This window comes from Bos javanicus, chromosome 7 (assembly GCF_032452875.1).
Source record: "Bos javanicus breed banteng chromosome 7, ARS-OSU_banteng_1.0, whole genome shotgun sequence".
Taxonomy (NCBI): domain Eukaryota; kingdom Metazoa; phylum Chordata; class Mammalia; order Artiodactyla; family Bovidae; genus Bos; species Bos javanicus.
Window position 1 is genome coordinate 56,761,772 of NC_083874.1, and position 25,551 is coordinate 56,787,322.

The window sequence follows — 25,551 nt, forward strand, 5'->3', positions numbered from 1 at the left end:
TCTAGCTGCGGAGAGAGGGGCTTCTCACTGTGGTGGCTTCTCTTGTTGGGGAGCACAGGATCTAGCCCCACAGGCTTCACTTGTTGCTTCATGTGGACTGGGAGTTGCAGCTCATGGGTTCTAGAGCACAGGCTCAGTAGTTCTGGCACATGGGCTTGGTTGCTCCATGGCATGAGGAATCCTCCCAGACCAGGGATCAAACCCATGTGCCCTGCATTGGCAGGCGGATTCTTTACCCACCTGGGAAGTCCATATTGGGGTTTCTTAAAGATTGCTCTGAATGCAGTGGGAAAAATGATTTGAGGAGGAGGGATTAAAAAAAAAAAAACAGAAAGATCATCTGAGCTACTCCATCACTCAGTTAGAAAATGACTGTGGCTTTGACTAGTATACTGGAAACAAGTGGACAGATTCCAGGACCTTTTAGTAGGTAGATCCACAGGAGCGGGGGACAAGGGAGAGGAAATGGTCAAGGATAAAACCCCACTTTTGGCTTTGTGTGCCTAGGTCAGTGGTAGGGCCATCTGCTGGATGAAGCAACACTTGGTGAAGAGGAGCAGTTATGATGTTTAGGAGATGATGGTTATATCTCCAAGGACAGAGATCAGCTACAATTAATCTCTGTGCTGAGCTGAGTTTCTCAGTCAGGTCCGACTCTTTGCAACCCCATGGACTGTAGTCCACCAGGCTCCTCTCTTCATGGGATTCTCTAGGCAAGAATACTGGAGTGGGTTGCCATGCCCTCCTCCAGGGGATTTTCTCAACCCAGTGATAAAACCCAGGTCTCCCTCATTGCAGGCTGATTCTTTACCATCTGAGCCACCAGGGAAGCCCAAGAATACTGGAGTGGTAGCCTATCCCTTCTCCAGGGGAACTTCCCAGCCCAGGAATTGAACTGGGGTCTCCTGCATTGTAGGTGGACTCTTTACCAGTTGAGCTACCAGGGAAGCCCCTCAACTAATCCCTAGCTGGATGCATAGGAGGTGCTTAAATTTTTGTAGATTAGAGCTTGCATAGTCCCTTGTATTATTTCAAGAAACTTTTTCATCAGTATGGGAAAACAAGGCATCATTGATTTTATTACCCGTTTCTGATACCCTTCTTTCCCAAAACGTCTACATTTAATGATTATTCATTTGGATATTCTCCTCACCACTCCACCTCTAAAATTAGCGATTACAAGAACCCTCACGATCATCATCAAACTAGCCATCGCTTCATCTGTTCTTCTAATTGCTAGGAGGGGGAAAGATAATCAAGTGGTTGCTCTAATCTGGGAACCTGGTTTTCAAAAATTACTTAAAATCCAAATTGAGCTTTTTAAAGCAGCACTTAAATGTTGACTCCAGTCATTTCATTAAGACCAGCACTTGCTGAGAACTCTTTGAATAAGTTTTGAACCACCAAGGCCATGCAGAACAACTGGAAGGAAGGAGAGCTTCCTTCTGGGAGCAGCAAGGTGGGGCGTTTTTGGCATCAACGGGATTTTTCTTGTTAATGTATCATTTGACTTATTGAATTGCACCTGGATAAAGGTGCTAAAACAAATGCCGAGCTTATGCCAGTTCTTGTCAGGACTCCTCCTGCGGGGCCTGCCTGGGTCATGTGAACCTCACTCAGCCCAATGAACCTCAAGGATATTGTTTCGAATGAGTGAGTGCAAATTGAAGAGCTCTGCAGTCCTTCCCCAACTAAGCTATTAATCACACTGGCAGAGGACAGGGAAGACCTACAGTCACATGGGGCTCTTTGTCTGTGTTGCTGATGGAAAACACTCACAGTGTTGCTCACTTAAGGACATAAAAATTAGATGGAACCAGAAAAAAATATATTTATTTCATTGTGGCTGTGAATGACCAGAAAGAACTTTATTCATTCAGCTCAGAGGGTATATTATCCTTTTCCTGGGGGAACAGTAGCAGGAGGCGTGCTCTGGGGGGACATGAGGCATGGTCCAGGCTTCCACTAGAACTGCCCTAAGTAACTTCAGTAATTTTCCAATTGATCGCTCTCCTTCTGGCCTGACACTTCTGAATAGCAGCCAGAATGAGCTTTTGATGTATTTATTTTTATTTACATACAGTAAAATTTGCTCTTTTAAGGGACTACTTAACCATCGTCTCCCAAGCATCATGATTGCTCCTCATCAGCAAATGTTACTTGATCCAGCAAATGGCTCTACTGCTGACCTAGGCACACAAATCAGAAAGTGGGACATGATGAATAACCACTTCCTCTCCCCGACCCATGCTTCTGTCAGACTCCCAGTCTTGTGGATCTACCTCCTGAAAGGTCCTGAAATCTGTCCACTTGTCTCCAATCTACTAGTCAAAGCCACAGTCATTTTCTAACTAAGTAATGGAGTAGCCTCTTAATAGGTCTTTCTGCTTTTGTGATACATGCAAACAATATAACCACACCACCATCAAGATATAAAATAGTTCCTACACCTCCCCAGAAATATGAAGGCAGACTGCCCCTTTGAAGTCAGCTCCTTCCCTGACTCCTGCTCCCGGACACCCCACTGATCTGTGCTCTGCCCCTGCAGTTTTCCTTTTCCAGAAGGTCATAGAAATGGAATAGAAAAGAATGTAGCCTCCAGAGTCTGCCTCCCTGCACTTAGCATAGCGCCTCTGAGGTTCACCCATGTTGTTGGGTGTATATGAAGCTCATCCATTTTTATTGTCAAGTCATATTCCACGGTAGGGATGTGCCAGAGTCAGTTACTCACTCACCAGTTGAAAGACATCGTGGTTGTTTCCAGTTGTTTGGCAGCTAACACTAAAGCAGCTATAAACACTTGCATGCCAGTTTTTGAGTGAGCCTAAGTTTTCATTTCTCTTGGGTAATTACCTAGGAGTGGGACTGCTGGGTCAGATGCTAAGTGAGAAACTGCCAAACCATAGCATGAGGTTTAAATAAAGGCATAAATCAGATCATGTCACCCTTCTACCCCAATCCTGCCAAAGGCTTCCTGTAACACTTAGAATAAACCTGAAGCCTCCCAGCCTGGTGTGATCCAACTCCTGCCTGTCTCCGCGGTCTCCTCTTTACCACCTGCTCCTCACTCGCTCTAGACCATTCTCCTTTCTGATTCTTTCACGTCTTTTTCTCAAACAGTCTGAGCTTACCCCCTCTTGGGGATTTTTCCACTAGCTTACCCTGCTACCTGGTGTGTTTTTATCCCCATCTTCACATGGCTGGTTCCTTCTTGGCATCTATGTCTTAGCTTGAATGTCACCTTCTCAGCAGGTCTTCCTTGACACCTCACCAAACTCCCCAAATCTGAAGTCGCTTCCTCCCCCTGTCACTCTCTGACATAGCAGAGCATTTATTACTGCCTGAACTTTATTTATTTATTCATTTGGTTGTGCTGGGTCTTGGTGGTGACACATGGATCTTTAGTTTTGGCAGGCAAACTCTCGTTTGCTGCTTATAGGATCTATGAATAGCTCCTATAATATTACAAGGAATGAAACCCATGCCCTCTGCAATGGGAGCAGGAGGTTTTAGCCACTGGACCACCAGGGAATCCCTGCCTGATATTTTCTTGTTTAGTTGTTTATGTGCTGGCCTACCATGTATAAATCACCCCTAAATCACCCCTTTTGGGCCTCAACTCTCTTGTCTTTAAAGTAATAATGCCCCTTTCCCACTTGATGATTTTTTTCCCCAACAGTGTAAGCTTCTGGAGGCAGAAACTACATCTTCTTTAAAACTTTCTTTCTCAACTCTTTTAATCATCTTAATCATCTGAACATTTTCATTAATGTTAATGAAAAAACAGTTCTTAAATGAGCAAATTCCCTTTTCCCTCTATGGTTGAATTTCAGAATTAGAATGAGATGTGCAGTTTTAGAGAGCAACTGGTGACAAGCATCATGATGAAGATACTTATAACTGTCCTGGAAAGTTTATTCACACCATCCCCTTTGTCAGCATACTTCTGATTTCTGAAGCACATGAACTCATGGGCTGCTTGAAAGGCAGAGTATTCAAAAAATACAGTACAGTCAGTGGTGGTGCTAGTGCTAGAACTGGCTGAAACCTGATGGCAACGGCTGGTGTTAGGCTTACAGGAATCTTGCTAGACAGTGGTAGATATTTACACCACAAATCATGGTAAGGGGGTTGTCTGTTTTTCTGATGTACCAGCACTAAGAGGTATAGAACAAGAGAGAATGGAGATGAGATCAAAGTATTTAAAAGAAGTAGTAAAAGATGGCCTTAGCCTTAGATGATCCAGGGTCCTGAATGGATGTACATTCTGGTCAAACTTATCAAATGTGTGAACTTGAGCAAAATATCCACCCATTCTTCCACAAACACTTATGGAACACACACCCTGGGATACAGCAGAGAACACCCTGCCCTCAGGTAGCTAACAGTCCAGTGAAGGAAAGGAAGGTAAATGATTACAGTGTACAGTGGGAAAGCATGGGGGCTGCAGGAACAATGAGAAGGACAAGCAGTTGCGTCAAGGTTGGGGGAGGGGGCACTCAGGGGGAGCTAGAAGAAAAGGGAAGGGTCTTCCAGGTAAAGGAAGCTGCGATGATGCTGAGAGAGGTGGGCAAATCAGAGCAGAGTATCATGGCTTGTTTTAAATCCTTCAGCCCTCAGTAGAGCTGTACCTACGTTGCAAGAGAGTTGTGAGAATTGATTGATACAGTAGAGGGATTGGGACTTATGGATAAAAGACGGAAACTGTCCAAGGAGTGACACCTGAGGTGGTGGCATTGGAGCTGGCTTCAGACCAGCCTGGGTAAGATATAGCTACTCACATGAGGTGAGGATGACTAAATTCTTATTGGATCTTTCATCTTTTCAGCCAAACCTCACCGCAAGACACCTCCTAGAGAAGAACAAAGGCCGTCCATCATCCCGCACGAAAAACCTGTCCCTGGTGTCCTCGCCCTCCAGAGGCAAGGCAACCAGCACACCCACCCTCCGAAGGGGCCCGGGATCCAGGAGGAAGGGGCCCGGCCAGTTCTCCATCACAACAGCCTTGAACACCCTCAACAGGATGGTGCATTCTCCCTCGGGGCGCCACATGGTGGAGATCAGCACCCCAGTGCTCATCAGCTCCAGCAACCCCTCTGTGATCACCCAGCATGTGGAGAAAGCGGATGCCTCTCCCAGCTCCGTGGGACAGGTAGGGAACAAACCTCCGGGAGAAGGCCACCCTGGAGTTGGGCAACTGGTCCACACCATGTCACAGGCAATATTGGATACTCAGTACCTGCTAAGCCCTTATAATGTGTTAATGATAACTAATGTCATATGTATTATATGTCAGAGCTGTCTTTACATGATCTCATTTCACCCTTGAAACAGCCTATGAGCTAGGTATTATTATTATTGTTACCCCTGCTTTACAAATGAAAAGACTGAGCTTTAGAGGCAGGGGCTTGCTTTCCCATGCTAAGAGCCATGGCATGGTTCCTGCCCCTTAGAGAAGATCCCTCCTGAACAGTAATAGCATGTTTTCTGGGATCACAGTCTGACATTCACTGTTTCATCCTCTGGCAATGTGTCAGACATCACATGGAAGGGAAGGAAAAGAAAAAAAGAGAAACTATGGGTTATTGGGTGTTTTCAGGACTAGCTATATACTTTACAAGGCTCAATGAAAAGTGAAAATGCAGGTCAAAAATGATTAAGAATTTCAAGATGGCAACAGCAGAGCATCAAACCAAGTGAAGGGCCCTTTGGAGCAGAGAGCCCCATGTGACTACACATGTCACACACTCATGAAGCCAGTCCTGGTGTTTTCCTATGACACATTTAATAAGATAATATATATAAAGTGCTTAGTGCCATGCCTGGCACATACTGAGTACCCAATAAGCATTAGCTCTTAATACTATTATTATTATTATTACCACTGTTATTATTAAGCCTGGCCCCTGAATTGCCTATTGTAGGGAGATAAGCCAAAAGGCAATCCTGACCACCCGGCCGCACAGACATACTTCTAATAGCATGAGGCTATTTAGGTTGAAGGATGCTTTAAAATATGAAGGACCAGAGGTATGAGGCAAAGTAATTAAGAACTGCATGTCGGGTATTCTGCTATAAACACTCTTTGGAACCATGCAGGTGGCAACTTGAAAGGACAAACCTCAACTTGCAATTTTTTTAAGCTGTAAATCTTGTTTTTAAACATGATTCTCTACCTTGGGATTAAATGACTTAATTGGACTCTAATCTGTTTTTAACAAGACAAGGAGGAGGAGAAAGTCAAGGGCTCCTCAAAGACCTGTGAGCTGGTCTAAAAGGAAAACAATCACTTCCAACAGCACTTCAGACTTTATGCCACTGTCTGCATCTCTAGAGGGCTGGCTGTGGATGTCATTCTGCCCACCACTTGCATCACATACATACTGCACACACATACAGTTACACTCTCCCCTGCTTATACACTCTTCCTTCATTAAAAATCATGAATTTCCTTCACTTCCTATACACACATTCCAAATACTTTTTTACAAGTACACACGCAGTTTGTGCCCAAAGTTCAACACTCCCTATACACACACACACACACACACACACTCTCCAACATGGGGACCTAGTGACACACTTAAGTGAAAGACCAGCAGAATTTTCTGAAACGATTCTTTCTGTACAGACATAGGTATAGGAAGAACAGCCCACATCCTAGGCTAGCTAGGCTAGGTAGACCTAGGCTAGCTCACTCAGCTACAAGTTAGCTTTCCAAAGGATTTAGCCAAGAGTCACTTTCCATGTGCTTTTTAAATTCTTTTTCCTGGTCAATTTACCTCATAGACAGAGAGGCTAGACCAAAGTAGAGAATCCTAGCGGGATTCCAAACAAGTATTAACTAATAACTAACACTGCTCTCAGTTGTCTCTGACTCTTTGCAACTCCTTGGACTGTAACCTGCCAGGCTCCTCTGTCCATGGAATTTTCCAGGCAAGAATACTGGAGTGGGTTTCCATACCCTCCTCCAGGGGATCTTCCTCACCCAGAAATTGAACCTGCATCTCTTGCATCTCCTGCAGTGGCAGGTGGATTCTTTACCCCTAGTGCCACCTGAGAAGCCCAGGTATTGGGTGGCCAAAAAGTTCATTCAGGTTTCTGTACCATCTTACGAAAAACCCCAACTGAACTTGTTGATCAATCCAACAGTATTTTTTCTTAATTTTCACAAATGGTGAGAATTCCAAAGTGTAGCTTTGGCATATCCTGTCCCCAAGGAATCACTGCACAGTACTGATAGCCTTTTCTAGATTCAGATGGCGCTGGATTATCAGTATTTCTATGTTTGCCCAGATATTGTCAAAAACACCCTTGTAAAATGTCCCACCTAAGAGCTATATCTAAAGATGAGAAGCAAGTTGAGCCAGTGACAAGGTCTCCTATTTCCTTTGTCTCTAATATCCTTCAGAGCTGTGACTGGATCTGGCTTCTCAAGCCCCTCCTTCCTTCCACATCTCAGCACCATTTATGGTACATAGTCCCTAGTAGGTTCTCAGTAAATCAAGGAATCAAGACATTTGACTTAAACATCTGGGCAGATCGTAGTGACATATGCATAGAGAGGGAAGACGGAAGGAGGAATTGTTTTCTATAAGACCACAGGTCATTGTAACTCTTCCAGCCAATAGACATCTGTTGAGTGCTTACAGTGTACTAGTAACCATAGCAAGTCCTAGGTATTCTATACCAAAACAATAAGAACAGCAATAATAATCTCAAACGTTTATTGAAAGTAAAAGGATAGGAAGGAGGGAGGGAGGGGAGGAGAGAAGGAGGGAGGGAAAGAAGGAAGGAAGCACAGGAGGAGGGAGGGGTTTTCTTTGTTGCCAGTCTCCTGAGTGCTGCCCTACATTCTAAAATATGGTAAGAGCCTTTGTAGGAGAGGTATTCTTACCACTTTATAGCAAAGTAATTAAGGCCCCAAAAGAAAAATGGTTTGGCCAAAGTTCATGTAATTAGTGAACAGTAAGAGTCGGTACTGACCCTAGAATCATGTGACTCTGGCTCATAGACTCTTGTCACTCCACTATGCCATCAGCAAAGATGTCATCAGGCAAAACCATTACATCAATGTTGATTATCTTGAAAGTCTTTAGCCTCCCTTTTCTTGCATATCTTCATTCGACTCCCTGTAGACTCCAAGGCCTTCCAGTATTCTCTTCCCTGCCCACCCCTCAGTAAAGAATTTGCCCTAAGCCTTCTGCACCTCAAGAAGGTCTTCATTTAATAGCACTTTGTTCCTTTATGAACTACCAACTGTGCCCATGTTTTATTCACGGCACTGAAGGCAGCAGGAGTAAGTTTTTGTCCCCAAGGAATTCACAGTCTAGCAGGGATATAAAACATAAATGACTGTAGTGGACTTAGAACTTCCTGAAATGAGATGAGGACCCTGTTGGCACCTGCACTGACTTCAGTCACGAAGATACTTGGAATTTTACAACCAAGAACTGTCATAGAGATGGGTATTCCCTTCCCAGTTTTCCCCAAGCCTTTTGGTGATATCAGAAAGTCTCAGTTTGGTGCTGGTCTTTCTGGAACACCCTGTACTAGGGTGCTAATCTCCTTGCATCAGGAAGAGAGAACAAGGAATCAGACTCAGGGCTTCAGCCACCAGTTGCCCATGTCTGAACTTCATAACACTGCATGTTTGTATCATGTTGTTGGATGGTTATCCTCTGTAAGAGATGCCAGTTTTATGTTCACAGAAGTCTATGAAAAATTTTTGCTTTATTAAAATTTTAAAGCTTTTTTTTTTTAAAGAACAGTAAGTTAACAAGGTACAGGTGGGAAGTAGATATGGCAAAAATCTATAAAGATGGGAGGCAATATAGTTTAGAAAGCAGAAGTCCAGAGTAATTACATGCAGAACTAAGACATGTGTGAGGTGCTATGGACGCAGAGAAGAGGGCATTCGTTAGCTTCATTCTCCCCATTGTGGCCTTCATACTCTTGAAAACCCAAATCTGATATGCTGCTTCTCCTTCCCAGACCACCAGTGGTTCCCTACAGTCTTCAGAGGCAGTAATACTGCCATTAATTAAGTGGCCACTGAAAATCAGAAACTATAAAACTTCTTCCCTTGCCTCCTCGGAGCAGTTCTCTCAGGGTTACTTGAGATGCTGCTTCGGCCCTAAAAACGTTTGCCAAATAAGATATAACTCTCAAGAAAAAAAGAAAAGAAAGAAGAAACTATAAGAGATGATGTACAGACATTATGTCTGTTCTCACAACTCTTCAGAGTAGGTGTTCATATGCCCATTTTACCAAACAGCCCAAACTACGGGACAGAAAAATTTGGAAACTTTTTCAAAGCCTTAAAGCTGGAAAGACCCAGGATTTGAGGGCAGACCTGTGCTCTCTCTCCTAAATAGTTAAGGGCATTCCAGACGCTCCCTGATCTGACTATAGTCTTCCAGCCTCCCCGCTTCTCCCCTATACGTGCACACATGACCATGCAGACCTGCATGCTAAGTCACTTCAGTCGTGTCCAACTCTTTGCAACCTTCTGGACTGTAGCCTGTCAGGCTTCTCTGTCCATGGGATTCTCCAGGCAAGAATACTGGAGTGGGTTGCCATGCCCTCCTCCAGGGGATCTTCCTGACCTATGGGTCAAATTCAAGTCTCTTACGTCTCCTGCATTGGCAGGCGGGTTCTTTACCACTAGTGCCACCGGGAAACCCACACATGAGCACACACACAAAAGTTGCCGTGATCTCCTCAACATTCATGAGCACAGTAGATACTGGGCCACCTCTTGGCTTTTTGTCCTTCTACCCAGCATAGTGCCTGCATTATTCTGAGCAATGAATAATGTCTGTGAAATAAATAAATGTTGCTCCTCCTAGAATTTATTTTTGGTGCAATTGCTTGTCACAAATACATCCATACCCCAAGCCCTGTATGCATACTATTTGTTCAAGGAAACTTCTGCCACTCCTCTTCTGCAGAATTCATTTTTCCCGTGTTCACATCAGATTGTCTACAGTTGTGTTCTCTGTGCTGGAAGAACCTCATATATATCTTAAAGGTTCACCAGATTGAAAACTTCTTAGGGGCAGAATTGGAGTTTTATTCATTTCTGTTGCTGTTGACATTCCAAAACCCCAATAAGTTTTCTAATAGCATATTTTGCCTCAAGAATCAAAAACAAAGACAGAGGCCTCTGATTTACTTAAATATCGGGTTGGCCAAAAAGTTCATTCAGGGAACTTTTGCCAATCCAGTAACTACCAATCCCCTTCCACTCTTCTGATTACCCAGAAAACAAGAGGTAAGACAGAGAGGGGAAGGCAGGTCACTGAAATCATTCCTTATTGTGCGATTCCCACACCCAGGCCTCCTCCATCCCATCCCAGGCTGATAACGGCAAGTCTAAGCATCTTTTCCCTGGCTCCTGGGAAGATGAGCTGTTGTGCGCCTTAGGGAATTCTGAGGTCTATAAAGCTGACTCTCCTTTTGATCTAATATCTGAAATATCCTGAATGAAGCAGTCTCTGGGAGCTTTAACTCTAAGTCCAGATCTCCTATGTCCCTTTGTCTCCACCTTTTGGAGAAGTCTCCCTACCCGAATTTCTGGTACTCAGGATGGCCATGAGAGGTGCTTTTTACTGAGTAGTAAGATCTTTTTTTTTCTCTGGACACAGTCTCAGTGCTAATGTATGTTTAAGATTCTTAGCTAATCCTCCATCTAAGGTAATTTACAGAAATAAGCTTAACCCTATGTTTATATTCTTATTTTGGTATCTCCCAATATAAATTTATTTTGTCTTTAAAATGTTCACACAGCAAATCCCTACTTGCTAATGATGCTGTTGGAGCTCTCTTGAACTGGCCAAACTGGCTACAAAGAATCATGGGTGGAAGGTGGGGAGGCTTCATTAAATGGACACTTGGCCCCTCAAACTGTTCTATATGATGTCTTCATTATCTGTCCCAAAGTACCATCTATGGAACATAACAGGTGCTTGAGATATCTGTATTAAATTGTCAAGAGCACACCCCTTGGGTGAAGACAGCCTCTTAAACTGTGCTCATACATTATCAGTTAATGCCTTAGCAGAACTTCCCTGGCAGACATCTGAAAACAAACAAACAAAAAAAGACCCAGAGTAGAACCAGAGGGCCTCTGCCACCCTCTGCTTTGCCAGATCCCCGGGTAAAGAGCAGTTAGGAGCCACCTAGAAAAGCAGTGTCACGTAGGGGAAACCCCTCCAGCCTTAGACCCAGACACCTCTCCCCCATCGCAGTGAGACTTCAGACAAGTCAGGAGCCGCTCTAAGCTTCATTCAGTTTCCATCAAGAAAATAGGACGAACCCCTACCTCACAAAGTTGTTGGGAAAATCAAAAGATGTAAAATGGATATAAAATGTTTGGCTTCCATTTTTATTACTATCAAAAATGTTAGCAGTCAAAATTTCTTAGTAGTTAGTTGCTAGATTTCTCTTAAATCACTCTCCTGTAAATTTTTGGAACTTTTCTGTAACAGGAAATTTCAAAAATATACAAAAGTTAAAAAAAGAACACTATGAACCCTCCTGTATATATCACCCTGTTTCAGCAATTATCTACTCCTGGATCAATCTTATTTCAGCCGTATCCCCACTCATGAGCCTTCTCCCTCATCAATTGTTTTAAAGCAAAACTCAGATATCTTACTATTTCATCCGTACACATCTCAGCGTCTCTTTTAAAATATCAGTATTTTTCCCTAAAAGTTTAACACAAGCACAATCCCATTATCACAATAAGTTCTTTAAAGCATTATTCAGCCCATGTTCCAATTTCTATATTTGCTTTATACATGTTTTTTTTTTTTTACAAGATGGTTTGTTTCAATGGCATCTAAATGATGTAAACTCCTTGCATTGGGTTGATGTGTCTGTTAGATTTCTTTTATTCTACAGGTCCTCTTGCTTTCATCCTCTCTCTCTCTCTCTCTCTCTCTTATTTATCCTTTGCTATGGACATGTACAAAAGAGCCAAGTCATTTGTCTTGTTCCATTTTCCACATTCTGGGTATTACTGGTTAGGGCTATGCAGTGTCGACACACTCCCCTCCTCCATTCATGAGGAGCCATTCATGACCACTTGTTGGGGGTTGCAAAAAGGTGACATTCTAAACCTATCATCTCTCCTGAATTTTAAACTACAATGCTTCTTTAAGAATGCTTACTACTTTCTAAGAGCTGATGATGTGTAAGATCCTATCCTGTGACTTTTAAATAAATTATCTCACAGTGATGTCCAAACTTGCATATCATAGGCCCTCAGCGTCCACTGGGGAATCCAAAGTTAACCACTATATATTTATTCTCTACCACCTGCTCCATGTTAGTCTTTCTCTGTCTTCCTTGTTTGTTCCCGGGTGTTCCCCTGGTTCAAAGACAGGACTCATTTCTCAGCACCTTCTCTTTTCTGGCATGTTTGCTACCCGTGAACTGCTACCCCTTTTTCCACTGGTCGCTGCCAGCTAGGCTAATCTCCCCTGCCTGCCTGTGCCAGTCTCCTTGTTTACAGCCTTATCACTGCCCTCAGGCCGCCTCCTCGACCCGGCCTCTGCAGCCATGTGTTCACCCTCCTGAGGATCGGCTCTCACAGCTGGGCTAAGACCAGGTTTGGTCTGCCTGGAGAAGAAAGGGCTTCAGGGTTGCTGTGGGGATAAGGAGATGACTTTATGTTTCCAAACGTGGGTTTAGAGACTGGTTTTGTGTTTGTGTGTCTGCAAAAGGGAAGGAACATAAATCAGCACAGGAAGGATCTCATGAGGGCCAAGGAGAAATCTCTCCCATTGCATAGATTGTTAGAAACCAAGTGCTGAAAATGCTGAAGGAGCCTATGGAGACTGCTGTTAGATTTGGGGTGGTTTTTATGTTTCCCTATAGAGGAAAGGCTCTTAGTATGAATAGAAGGGCTCTGAGTCCTTCTCAAAGCTTCATGCCATGGCTTTACCTCCTAATGACTAAGTGACAATGAACTAAGTACCTTACCCCACCGAGCCTCAAGTCCTCATCTGCAAAATGGGTAGGTCCTTCCACCCAGGGTCTTTGCAGGCATGAGCCATAACCCACCAAGCTGCTGCCATTGCTTTTACCTGCTTGCCTCCGAGCAGAGCGTTTTGAACAGCAGTCCCCAACCTTTTGGGCACCAGGGACCGGTTTCATGGAAGACAGTTTTTCACAGACCTGGGAGACGGGAGGCAGGTGGGATAGTTTCAGGATGCTTCAAGCGCATTACTTTTATTATGCACTTTATTTCTATTATTATTACATCAGCTTCATCTCAGATCATCAGGCATTAGATCCTGGAGGCTGGGGACCCCTGGTTTAGAACATAGCATCATTTGGTGTGATTGAGGAGAACCCCTGGTTTAAACCAGGCAATGAGCCAGACATCTTCCAAGATCTATGTGACCCTTCCAATCTGAATTCCTTAAGGTATATTTTTCACAACTCCTGGCCAACATGAGAGTGATCTTGTCTCATTTTATATGTAAGAAAATTGGCAGAAAGAGGTGATTCCATAAGAGTCAATGTCTTTTCCTGAAATAAAATAAACTAATTGCAGTTTAAGACCAAACTGAAAGTCCTTTTACTACATCATTTAATGCCTCACCCTTGAGCCATGTAGTCCAGGCTGCAGTAGCAGTTCTGGCACAGCACTCATGCTGCCACCACCTGACGTGCAACTGTGTCACCAGTTAGGCCTAAGAATCTGATCCAAGGGCTCCCTCCCATCCAGCCACATGGCCCTGGGGCAAGCATTTTGCCTCTCTAGGTCCCAGTTTTCTCATCTTCTAGGTGGAATAATCAAACAGACCTGAGGATTCTGTTGCTCTGTTAGTGAATAGCACACTCAAAAGGTAAATGGCACCCAAAGAACTGTTCCTATAATGATGGTCATGGTTGTGGTTCCTCTGGTCTTCCCTCTTTTACACAAGAGTCCTGTTTCCTTTCTGGCTACTGCAAAGCTTTCTCTGGCCCAGTAATGTCAGGTACAGTTCTCTAAGAGCTTATTAACAAAGAGCTTCTTGGCACTTTAGGAAGAAGTAGTATAGTGAGAGAATGAAAGTAAGGGCTTTGGGGGTCAATCAGCTCTCATTCTGCTTCTTACTGACCAGCGTAACATCAGGCAAGTTACTTAATCTCTCTGGGCCTCTGTTTTTCCACCTGTAAAATGGAACTGGTGTAGTGATTCTTTTTTTCTTTTTTTTTTTTTAACCTCTTAAGATTGCTGTGAGGATAAAATGAGGTGATGCGTGTACATGAGCTAATGGCCAGGGTTTGGCAGAGGTAAATGGCTCAATAAATGTTCACAGTGTGATTAATGTTGGGTCAGGTCCCCATGCCCGTGCCCCGGGGCTGGCCTGTGTGGAGCGTGCCGTTCACTGGCAGCATGCTTCAGAAGGATGCTCTGTCAGAGCCTGCCTGGAAGTGCAGAGGCTTCCAAAAGTCCCTGTGCTTCATTGAGAAGCAATGACAATTGTGGAAGTAGGGAAGGAGTATGGCTTTGGGCTTGTATCCAGGGGGCCCCTGGGGCAATTGTACTTGCTCAGCGCAGCCTCTCAACTGTAACTCCAAGGGGAACCCATAGGAGGAAAGTCAGGAAAAAAGACTGGACAAAGGAGGAGACCAGGGTGGAGACTGAGGCACGGTCTTGTTTCCACCATCTTCTGTTGGTACCTTTCAGCTTTTTCTCTAAGCCGCATCCTTACCTGATCTGGTCGCCCAAGTGCCTCATGGTCCACCGGTGAAGCAGCCAGTGAAGCAGCAGTTGGGTCCCCACATGCACCGGGCACAGGCAATATAGTGGACCAGACAGATATGGTCCCTATGCTCATGGACACTCCAGACCAGCAGGAAAGACAGATACTAATCAAAATACTATAAATACCTGATTACATGGTTGCAGATGTGCAAAGTGCTGTGAGGTTGAAGGATGGGGAGTGAAGAGACTCAGCATGGTCAGGGAAGCCTTTTAATAGGCTTCCCTATTAAATAGCCTATTAAAAGGCTTCCCTGAGGCTGTGACCTTCGGGCAGAGACCTGAAGGATAAAGGGAGTAGGCCAGGGTAAAGGAGAAGTTGACTCGAGTCCCTCTCCACGGCCCCAGTAACTGTATCCTGAAGTTACACCAGAAAACAGCAGCTCTTGGTGCCCTGTGAGGCCTGCAGTCTCAGATCCCAGGCCTGTCTAAGTTCCCTGAGGTCCCTGGAGAAAAGCCATTTTTGTTTCTGGTGACCAAAGCAAGTTCAGTAATTAACCTGGCTTGCTTCTTTGATTCAGCATTTCTCCAACAAGAGCTTAAACTTTACATCATCATTCTGCCCAATTAATCCTGGAGCCCCAGCCCTGCCTGGGTGAAAAAAGGAGTGGCCCAGCCTGCACTGCAGACATTTTAACACAGACGCTATAGCTTTGGGATCCGGGAGCAAGGGTAACTGATTCCCAAGGCCACCAGGGTGTGCGGCACACAAACACACACACACACACACACACACTGACAGAATTCAGCAAGAAGGAAAAGTAAGAGAGGAAAAATAAAATAGAAGGGCAAGAGAGAGAAAAGCGGGGTACAGTCAGGGACAAGGAGGGTTGTATAGAGAAATGTGGGATCATGGACAGTCCTTAATGGCACAGGGACCTTGTCCATGTGGCTCAAACTTGCAAGGACTTGGTAAGAGCACCTTTCACACAGACCTGTTAGGAAAGTGAATGAGATATTCACACACAGAAGGATTTCTCAACCTCAGCACTGCTGACATTTGGAGCTAGGTAACTTTTTGTTGTGGGGACTGTCCTGTGCATCACAGGGTGTTTAGCAGCATCCTTGGCTTCTACCTACTAGATGCCAGGAGCACCCACCACCCTGTTGTGGCAACAAAAAAATGCCTCCAGACATTGTCAAATGTCCCCCGGGGTCAAAATCAGCCCCAACTGTGGACTGCTGATGTGCAGGACATAGACCAGGGCCTGGCGTACAGTACATGCAGAATAAATGGCAGCTAAGGGGACTTCCCTGGTGGCCCAGTGGTTAAGACTCTGTGCTTCCAATTCAGGAGGCACAAGTTTAATCCCTGGTTGGGGAACTAGACCCACAGTGATGTGGGCCAAAAAAATAAAACAAAATTAAATTAATTTTTTTTTCCTTTAATGGCAGCTAACATGAGGTCTGTGCAAGGCAACCGCCCTTTCTGAATAGCAGCCCCTTCTTCCCGAACACATGCCAAGGATATAAGGGCTTTGGAGGAAACTGGAACTTTCCAAAGGCAGGAGAGGCAGACTTGCCAGTGCCATCACTGGACATGTGCAATTGGAGACTCATGTGCCCTGGATGGAGAGGCTCAAGGGAACCTGTGTATTGACTGGATTGTTGGGACAGGTCCACTTTCCACTCTGCTCAGCTTGGAGGGGAAGGAGCTAATTTTGTGTCATGAGTAGCAGGTGTCAGGCCCAGTGCCAGGGTCTTATATACAGACCAGCTTCTGGGAGGACTGTGAACAGATGTAATTACTTCCATGTTAGATGGAGGAACTGTGACCCAGAGAGGCTAAGTAATTAGCTAAATACTATGCAGCAAGTACATTTCAAGATTTGGATTAGAAGATTTGGGTCTGACTCTCTTCCAAGCCCATACTCTTTCCCCACCCAGGTGGCAGGAGTGGGACTCCTCATACACTGACTTAATCATTCACAGGGATAGTTTAAGAGCAAAGTGAGGCCAGCAACCAGGCTCAATGGGATGGAATGATGGGATTGATTAGTAATGTCTATCACGGGCCCAGGAGTAGGAAAAGGAGGCAGGTGTGCCATGTATTTGCCATCCATGAACAGGCCCATAATCCAAGATTCTGTGACTCTGGATCATCCAGTCTGTGACTGGACTAGGGGTACATCTGGGTTTTTTCAGCAAATTAGCTGCTTTCATGCTTTCTCAAGTCATAGCTGAAAATCAAGCCTTCTCTGTAGCCCTCTTCCACAGAGGGCACAAGGAGCCTGCTCTTAACAAACTGCTCTCAAAGAAAAACAAAATAAAAGCCCCTATCACAGCCCTTTGTTAATGCTTGAGGAATTTTATTTTCGGTGAGTAATCATGTACTCAAAAAAGAAAAGGAAAGAGAAACTTCTGGGGAAATGAGCCATCTTTTTTTTCATAGAAAAAACTTGTTTATTGTATTTTCAAAGCACAGGCTTTGGAAGATGCCATATCCATCCTTCTCCCTCTCTTCCCACTCCTAAACAATCCAGCCCTGCTGGCAAATTGCACAACTAATGCATACTAAAACCTGCTTACATATGCAGAGAACATTGCAAACTCCAGGTTGTCTCTTTCCAGACACATCAGCTAAGGCAATGTGCTTTCTCACGGCTGAGTTGAAGGCAGCTCTGAGGACAAGAGAGGGCAGAGTCACAGGAACAGACCCTTCCCTCCACTGGGCTTAGTTCAAGCTGCCTAACTGAGCTATCTGCTCTGCCCACTGCCTTGGCCTTGACCTTGACCTGAGCTGCCACTGATTAGGGAAGGCTCCTTGCCTTCCCCATTCTATTCACATACATGACGTGCCCACCATGTGCCATTCATTCGATAAAGATTTGCTGACTTCCTGTTATGTGCCAAGTCCTGGGCAAGCCTTGGGAAGACCAACCCTTAATATATTTGAAGCAGTGTATACCAGGTCATAGACAGCATTCACGATTTTTCAGTCATTTTCTTGCATCCTTTTCAAGTGGGCAGAACATGAATGAGATTGGAGAATGTCTGCCCTTGATGTTCAAAGTCATATTCCCTATGCCTAAGATTAGGCCCTTGCTGGGCCCTCATCTCTCAGTCACCAGAGAAGGACTATACAAACTATTTCTGCTGTTGACACCTGGAAATTGTCCACTATTCATTTATTTGGGGGAGCAGTTTAAATGGCAAACTATAGGCCACTGGCCAGATGCTGCCTTCAGCCTGGTTGTGTACGGCCCATAGCTGCGAAGGTTTTTGCAGGTTTGATTCGTTGGGGATAGGAGAGGCTCAAAAGAAGAGTACTCCATGATGTGTAAAATTTAAATGAAATTCCATTTCCAGCATCCAAAACTAAAGTCTTTTTGTCTTTTTTTTTAACTTTCTGGCCATGCTGTGAGGCCCTGCAAAATCTAGTTCTCTGACAAGGGAACAAACCCAGGCCCACTCCCCTGCTTGGGAGTGCAGAGTCTTACCACTGGACCACCAGGGAAATCCCCCAGAATAAAGTCATATTGGCTCACAGCCCCACTCATTCTTTCCATATTGTCCCCTCCAGTATTCTGGCCTGGAGAATCCCATGGACAGAGGAGCCTGGCAGACTACAGTCCATAGGATCACCAAGAGTTGGATGCAATTAACACTAACACTATTCCTAATGAGTTCTGAGGTCCTAATGCCTTGGTGAGAATGCATGTACCTGGTCACTTGCAGCCACACAAGGGAAGAGGCAGCACAGAGGCCTGGGAGACACCAGAGGCACCAGCTGGTTGAACCCCCTCAGCCATTCATCTCTGCCTCTGGGTGTATGGCTGTCACCTCACATCTTGTTTTGGCATTTATGAAACTGCTGTCTTCTTAACCTAAACTCCTTAACCATAAGGTAACTGGGGCCTCCTGACCCCCTCCAGGGTTAATTTTAGTTAAGCCCGGCATGGGGACGTGTTTAGGAAATGTTAGTTGATTGGAGTGAAGAAGTGAGTGAAACCCAGTGAGTGTACCAAGGTGTCTGAGTTAATAAACATAAACAAGAGATTGAGAAATGGATGAATGAAGGAATGATCAAGTGATTGGGGGGTTGGATGAAAGGAAGGAGAGTATCAGTGAGGAAGTGTCAGTGAGGGAATGCTTGTAAGAGTGAGGAACTGAACAAAGAACTAAGTGTAGGACTTCCCTGGCAGTCCAAAGGTTAAGGCTGCACACTTCCACCGCAGAATGCACAGGTTCAATTCCTAGTCAGGGAGCTAAGATCCCACATGGCACAGCTGAAAAGAAAAGGAGAAATAAGGGTATAAGTGAAAGTAGGTGATGGGCTCCCTACAAATGCCACATAAAGAGGATGAAGGGTGTTACCGCCCAGCTCCACTGATCCCCATTGTGCCTTGCTTGCTCACGCCCTGCCAGCCCTGGGGATTTAGCACTTAATCAACACCCTCCCTTGCTGAGGGTGTGCCCATGCTTTAGTGCTTTAGTGTCTAGGGCTTCTGTCAGAGGACAGAAACACCTGCACCCCTGGGCGTGGGGCCAGACAACTGCCTCCCAGACTGTGGCCTCCCATATATGGAAAATATATGCCTTCAGAGGACGTGTCCTCCGCCCCAACCCTTCTGTGCACTGCGGGGGACAGGACCTACCCCAAAGCTGAGGGCCCCACGAAGGCACACTTTCCAGGTGCAAAGGGTGGGCAGCGTGTCAACTTGGATAACATTCATGGCCAAGATCATCCTAACCAGCTGGGAAGACTGGAATCAAAAACACCCTCTTCAGTGCCAGGCCCTCCCATTATCCTGTTTCCTTCTTGGCACATATATTTGAGTCTTTTGCCTCATTTTCCATTTTTGTGTTTATTGTTTTGTCTGCTCCCTCAGTAGAATATAAACTCTCTGAGGTCAGAGCCAGGTACAGAGAAGTCTCAATAAATACTTGGAAAAATGAATGAAACATAGTCTGGAAAACAAACCATGTAAACCAACCACTTGAACCAGCTACCATCACAGGATCCCTTCTCACAGTGGGGACCTGACCTGACTCTGCCACCAAATCCCACGTGTGACCTTCAGCATGCCATTTCCCCTTCAAAGACTCAGGAGATTAGGTCAGACTATTTCCACAGTCCCTTGCAGCTCTCATATGTTGTTGTCCCTGGTTAGTCACTAAGTCATGTTCAACTCTTTTATGACTCCATGGACTGTGGCCCGACAGGCTCCTCTGTCCATGGGATTCTCCAGGCAAGAATACTGGAGTGGGTTGCCATTTCCTTCTCCAGGGGATCTTCTTGACCCAGGGATCAAACCTGAGTATCCTGCTTGGCAGGCAGATTGTTTACCATCTGAGCCACCAAGGAAGCTGCAGCTCTCATATACTAGAGTTGTAAAGCCAAGAGGAGGGACTTCCCCAGTGATCCAGTGGCTAAGATTCCAGGCTCCCAATACAGGGGGCCAGGGTTCGATCCCTGGTCAGGGAACTAAATCCCTTATGCTACAACTAAGAGTTTGCATGCCACAACTAAGACCTGGCACAGTCAGATAAATAAAAATAAATATTAATAAATAAATAAAGCCAAGGGGATTGGGCTTCAGGTTTTCCAAGGTTCAAATATAGTTAATAAGAACCTCAGTCCCCTTACCATAACTGTAAAAAAAATATATATATAGCTTTGACTATTACATAAGGGACAGCCATTCCATCTGACTCATGATCAGGATAAAGTGACACTGGGTGTGGTGACATCCCTGTTTTGGCCAGCGGCCATCTGAGCATCAAGTGTGACTATTCAAATGCAGCCATTCCTCCCCCTCAGGCTTTGCCAAGCCTCCACACAAAGCCAAAGTCCACCTTGATGTCCCACCGCCTATGCCTTATGAAAGCCATGATTGTGTGCCATGAAAGCCTGGGAGAGAAAGGACTCGGAGATCTGTTCTCAGGCATGCTTGCAGGGTTCCCAGAAAACAGGCAAACTTGTCCTGGCTCAGCCCAGCAGATAAGGTATAGACATCTGGAGAGGGCATGTCTGAGGGCTCCAGCCCTCACTGACTTGTGCACTCTGAGGACCCTCCAACCCTGACAGCCTCTTGATCCAACCTCCCAACTGCACACGCTGCTTTGAACACTATGTAGGGAGCTCTGAGAGTGCTAGCTCTCAAGTCCGGATGTTTAGGTTTGAACCCCAGCTCTTCTCACTTGCCCGTTCTATGGCCTTGGTTAAATTTCTTTAATGGATTTTTACCTTGACTTTCATCTGTAAAATGGGATTGGTGATGATAATAATAGTATTAGGTTGGTGCAAAAGTAATTGAGGTTTTGGACTGTGAACTTTAAATCATTATAACTAGGCTCAAACACATGTTTATTAATCAAAATAGGAACCACTACAATCAACATATTTTTGCCAACTAGAAATAAATTTGCTTATTCCTGTAGCATAAAAATCCATGCTTTGGTATTCACGGAACTCTTGGAAAGCATTTTCTGCCTCCTGCTGGTTGCGGAAGCATTTTGCCTGCAAAAAGTTGTCAAGATACTTGAAGAAGTGGTAGTCAATTGTCAAGTGGTCAGATGAATATAGGGCTTCTCTGGTGGCTCAGATGGTAAAGAATCTGCCTGCAATGCAGGAGACCCAGGTTCAATCCCTGGGTCAGGAAGATCCCCTGGAGAAGAGAATGGCTATCCACTCCAGTATTCTTTCCTGGAGAATTCCATGGACAGAGGAGCCTGGTGTGCTACAGTTTATGGGGTCACAAAGAGTCTGACAGGACTGAGTGACTAACACTTTCACAGATGAATATGGTGGATGAGACAAAACTCTGTAGCCCAATTCATTCAACTTTTGAAGTGTTGGTTGTGCAACATGCGGTTGCCTGTTGTTGTGGGGAAGAATTGGGCCCTTTCTATCAACTAATGCCAGCTGCAGGCATTGCAGTTTTCGGTCTATTGCATCAACCTGAAGTATATTTCATATACTTCTCAGATATAATGGTTTCACAGGGATTCAGAAAGCTGTAGTGGATCAGAAGGGCAGCAGACCACCAAACAGTGACCATAACCTTATCTTTGGTGTGAATTTGCCTTTTGGAAGCTCTTTAGAGCTTCTTCTCAGTCCAGTAACTGAGTTGGTCATCACTGGTTGTTATATATAAAACCCACTTTTCAGCACACATCACAACTCGATCTAGAAATGGTTCATTGTTGTTGCATAGAATAAAAGAATACGACACTTCAAAATGGTAGCTTTTTGATTTGTAGTCAGCTCATGAGGCACTGACATATCGAACTTTTTCACCTTTCCAATTTGCTTCAAATGCCCAATGACCATAGAATGGTCGACGTTGAGTTCTTCAACAACTTCTTATGTAGATATTAGAGGACCAGCTTCAGTGATTGCTCTCAATTGGTTGTTATCAATTTTTGACGGCCGGCCACTGTGCTCCTCATCTTCAAAGCTCTCATATTCTTTGCAAAACTTGTTGAACCACCACTGCACTGTACATTCTTAACAGTTCCTGGACCAACTGCGTTGTTGATTTTGCGAGTTGTCTCTGCTACTTTATGACCCATTTTGAACTCAAAAAGAAAATTGCTCAAATCTGCTTTTTGTCTAACATCATTACCATACTCTAAAATAAATATAAAATAAACAGCAAGTGATAAGTCATTAGCAAAAAACATGAAGCGAGAAATGCACATTAAAATGACATGTAACAATACTGCACTTATTTAAGAATGTATTCCAATATCAAACAGCAAATTTCAACAAAGCAAAAACCACAATGTTTGCACCAGCCTAATACTTAGTCTTTTGATGTGTTGTGAAGAGGACTTGAGCTAATAGGGTCCTTAGGAATGGGTAATCCTTAGGAAGCAATTTAAATATTAGCCCTTTAGGTGGTTGTGATTTCCAAGATCTGTTGTGGTGTTCTCTATCTTATCTCAGTGAGATTAGACACTCCTTCAGAGGAAAGACTGTGCCTTCTTTTCAACCCATCTGTCATTGCCTCACTCAAGGTTGGAAACACTCAGAACGCTTAACAATCAAAAGGCATCAGACATTCATCCTCAAATGGTACAGGAGGCCTGTTAGTCCAATTCCATGGACACTGAGACTCAGTGTGTGAGAAGAGGCTGAGCTAAGGAACATCAAAAGAAGATAAAGAACAAAAAGTAAAACTTCCCCCTCACACACGAAAAAATATATATGGCTCTTTTGTTTGGTTTTAACAAATTCTAAATGCCAACAGTAAAGAGTTGGGAGGATAGTGTCTTCACATCTCTCCCAGATGGTTCAGACATGGACCTTTCTGGAAGCAGACTCAGCAGACATTTACTGAGTGCTAAGCCACTGTTCTACAGGCTGGGAAAACCAATAAGGTGACAGTTGTTCTAAGCAAGGGCCTGCTTCTTAGTGCGTCCATGATTTCATTCCTTCCAACCACAATGAGATGAAAATATGATACCTGGAAATGGAATTTGTCTGAAAGGTTGTGCTCTCCCTTTATTTCCTGTCGGATGCAGTGCCCTGAAAGGTGAGGTCCATCAGTTGTGCAAACAGCCTGGGGTTATAAGCTGGTGTGACCCACTCAGGACACACAGAATTGTGCCAAAGTCAGTGGAGGCACCACAGACTAAGCCCTCTGGGCAGACAACCATAACTACTGAAATCTAAGTTGAGACTGTAGTAGACAAGTTTCTCCTGATTTCTATAGAATCTTATAAAGCCAACAAGCACGCTATCCAGAAAGGGGCTATAAGTTCCTGCTCTGGAAATCCTACATGTTCTTTTCACTCACTGTAGATTCCTGAGCTTGTCTCAAGAAAGGACCTCTGGATCTTGGTGGACTTTACAACCACATTCTATCAACCCCATGGGAAGGAAAAATTGTTAGGTGACAACCACATCAGAGGTCTCCCAAGTGTCTCCTGTAACAATAATCCAGAAGAGGAATGCAGACTTGTCAACCAAAATACATCAGGCAGTATTCCAGGGTACCATGACAGCTCTAGATCCTACAGTTTCTAAGATTGTAAATCCTTCATTTACTAAGGGGACTTAATTACTCAGAAGTAGCAAAGACAACTACTTCAATAATGTGGAGGGTTAGTGAGTGATTATCTTTTTTCTCTTCTTAATATCCAATTTTCTCTTCTAAAATATCCATTAAGGTTGCTATGATATCCTTTGAGAAATTTTTAAAATAATGAGACAATGGATATGTAGCAAGTAATTAGCTTTCTGAAGATGCCAAGAGAACTTGACATTGTCACATGATTCCTGGGCTCATTGATTTTTTTTTTTTTCCTTTTGGCTGTACCACACCACTTTTGGGATGCTATTTCCCCAACCAGGGATTGAACCCAGGCCCTTGGCAGTGAAAGCAACAAGTCCTAACCACCAGAACACCAGGGAATTCCCTTCACTAAATTCTTTAGAAGGAAATTTTTTTTTAACCATTAACTTTCCTTTAAGTCCTGCTTCAATTTCCTTCTCCAACAGAGTCCCCCAAAGTAAACCTATAAACACTGACAATCCTTAGAGAAAATCCTATTAAACCTCACCTAAAACAGATGAAGGAATTTAGAGCCAGGCTGGTAAAATAACTTCCCCAGGGTCACATGCTGAGAGAGTAGTAAAGTGGGGAGCTGTACCTAGGAAAATCTGCATTCAGAACCCACGTTTTGTACAGTGATGCCAGGTTGTCTCTTGACTGGTCTTCGTCTGCTGCTTTCTCCTTCTAGCTCTCCTTGTGGGTCTGTTTTTCTTATTTCAACAAATAACTGTCTGCTCCATTCTCTCCATCATAATAAGCCACTTTCTAAGACATGGTGTCTGTATCAGAGGCAGGGTGAACATGTGAATTTCTAGGTATTTAGAAATTGCTCCTATTTGGGATGTGAGGGCAGGACCCACATGTAGGACAGAGAGAAGAGTTCTCATTCAGTCTGTGCTATCCTGGTGAGCAGTGGCCTTTGTCATCCATCCCCAGGACCTGGCACAAAGTTTGGTACTCTGTAGATGCCTAACAAGCATCTCCTGTGAATAAAGGCCATGAGAGGACTCACAGCAGACTCGAGAGGAACTTTGCTTGTTTAGATTTTTATAGCCCCTAAGGAAGCCCAGTGAGAGGATTTAATTATAATTATTGCCAAGCAGTTACTTCTTCAAATGGACTGTTATGACTAGGAGGGCAAGAGTTGTAATTAAGGTTTTGGTATAGCCCAGCATTTCAAAAGACACTGATGGCACTCAAGTCATCAGACTCCACTTTGGTACTAAAATCCTGCCTTGCAGGCAGCAAGCTGTTGGGCTCAGGAGGACATGAGGTCAAAAATGGAAGAGGGAGTAGTGGAGCTGGGGACATCTTTGCCCAAATAGAGGACTCAACTTAAAAAAGAGGATTTTGCCTTTCTGATTTGAGGTGTGGGGTTTTTTTGTTTGTTTTAAATTTTATTTTATTTTTCATTGGAAGATAATTACAATATTGTGATGTTTCTGCCATACATCAACATGAATCAGCCATAGATATACATATGTCCCCCCTCTTCTTAAATTTCTCTTCCACTTCCCTCCCCATCCCACTTCTCTAGGTTGTTTTTGCATTTTCTCAAGAAGTCGATGCAAAGTCCAGCTGTGGAGAGGTGCCGAGCCCTCCTTCACTGGAACCTCAGCATGCATGAGAACAGCCCAGTCCAGTGTCAGGAAACAGACTCCTGAATACATGTCCCACGTACAAGGCTAGTCACCCATCACTGGGTCTTTCTCAAAGGCAATCTGGACTATTGAAGCTGGCCCTTGAGTCCCAGAGAAAGAATATTTCCTCCTTAAAATC

At 44.3% G+C, this 25,551-nt stretch overlaps 1 protein-coding gene across 3 annotated transcripts in view; it reads left to right on the forward strand.

Moving 5' to 3' along the window:
* The window catches only part of SH3RF2 (SH3 domain containing ring finger 2), a 148,638-nt gene that overhangs the window by 74,164 nt on the left and 48,923 nt on the right, over positions 1-25,551 (forward strand). For all 3 annotated transcript variants that reach the window (XM_061423862.1, XM_061423863.1, XM_061423864.1), the window contains one exon: positions 4,829-5,152. In XM_061423862.1, the coding sequence (XP_061279846.1) occupies positions 4,829-5,152 (324 nt within the window). The remainder of the gene's footprint in view (positions 1-4,828; positions 5,153-25,551) is intronic.